This window comes from Octopus bimaculoides, chromosome 4 (genome assembly GCF_001194135.2).
Source record: "Octopus bimaculoides isolate UCB-OBI-ISO-001 chromosome 4, ASM119413v2, whole genome shotgun sequence".
Taxonomy (NCBI): Eukaryota; Metazoa; Mollusca; class Cephalopoda; order Octopoda; family Octopodidae; genus Octopus; species Octopus bimaculoides.
The window spans coordinates 145,433,623-145,435,282 of NC_068984.1; the positions used below are offsets into that span (position 1 = coordinate 145,433,623).

The 1,660-nt window shown below is 40.7% G+C and overlaps 1 protein-coding gene across 1 annotated transcript in view; it reads right to left on the minus strand.

Annotated features, from left to right (window-relative positions):
• Positions 1 to 1,660, minus strand: part of LOC106878759 (procollagen galactosyltransferase 1) — a 125,638-nt gene that overhangs the window by 28,032 nt on the left and 95,946 nt on the right. The window contains exon 3 of the mRNA XM_052967583.1: positions 590 to 705. Within this exon, the coding sequence (XP_052823543.1) occupies positions 590 to 705 (116 nt within the window). The remainder of the gene's footprint in view (positions 1 to 589; positions 706 to 1,660) is intronic.

Here is a 1,660-nt window from a genome sequence, read left to right on the forward strand (position 1 = left end):
AATTTTTCCAAAATTTAATTGTCTTCCATACTTAGAGTTGAAAAAGTCTCAATGACCGAAACCGGTACTGAAATGTTTTTTATACAATTATTTTAGCATTCTCTACCTTGACTTTTTTCTATATATATATATATATATATATATAACTAAGAACAAACACAAAAAAAAAAAACAACAACGCAAGGATGTGGTACATGTAAAGTATTAGCAGGCACTTGGGGAAGGAAAGAAAGGTGGTTTTACGTTTTGAGCAAAGCTCTTTGTCAGAAACAAGAGACAGAGGAAAGTCCAATAGAAAAGGAAGGAGGAGGAAAAAAATCACCAACACTTCACATGTGGTTACATTCTGATATGTATATATATATATATATGTATACATATACATACACAAACACACACACATGCATACAAGAAGAGGGATAGATAGATATATAGATAGATATCAAAGGCAGGGCAACAGGTGGTCATTAAGTCGAAAGACATCAGCACACCTAAAGACAGTCCAGTGAGTGGTCACTCCACTGGCGAGAATAGTGGCCAAAGAGAGCCCAGTGACATGAAGATGTAATCTAAAGAGAAAGCAACTTACAAAGAGGTAATCGGCCCACACTCGTTTGGCTTTCTCCAAGGCTTTCTGTCGTAGATTCATCACATGAATAAACCGCTCTCGTACCCAGTGACAGGGAGATTCTTCATCTGCATAGCCTGAGAATAAAAAAAAAGAAGAAAAAAAAACAATCAAACAAACAAAAGAAAGATATAAGTAATGATATACATATCACAAACACACACACATCATCATCACCATTATCATTTAACATGTTGACTGCCACATGTCCCACCAGTGGTTCATCACACAGTCCACACAACTCTGCCAGTGACAGGCTATGGTAGTTAATGTGTTAATATTCATATTCCTGAAGACAGCAAGCTGGCGGAATCGTTAGCATGCAGGACGAAATGCTTAGCAGTATTTTGTCTGTCTTTACAATCTCAGTTCAAGTTCTGCTGAGGTCAACTTTGCATTTCATCCTTTTGAGGCCAATAAATTGAGTACCAGTTGTGTACTAGGGTCGATCTAATCGACTGCCCCTCCCCTCCCAAAATTTCGGGCCTTGTGCCTAGAGTAGAAAAGAATATTCATATTCCTTGTTGGCATATGTCTGACTGAGGACTGGCAAGCCAGGAGGCTGCACCAGGCTCCAATCTGATCTGAGAAGGTTTCTACAGCTGGATGCTCTTCCTAACGCCAACCACTCCAGGAGTGTGATGGGTGCATTTTATGTGCCACCGGCACAGGAGCCAGTCAGGGGCCACTGGCATCAGCCACACTCAGATGGTGCTTTTTACATATATATATATGTATGTATGCATGTGTCCTTATCTCCACATCTGTTGGGCCTGGTCAACCACCAGAGAGCTCATAGGAATCGACCCATGGTAAACTGTGATATGGCTATTGTTCACAACAAAATATGTGCAACCCTATGGAAAGATGTGCCTCTCAGTTGGAGGATTGAAAAGGCGTGTCAAAAGAGTTCAGGCTGTGGCACCCATTCCTTCTGTCAGCCAGCAGAGCTGTGCAGTATGCAATAAAATGCATAAATCTTTGGCTGAGCTCAAGAGTCATTCAAGGGACTCACATTGAACAACATTGACT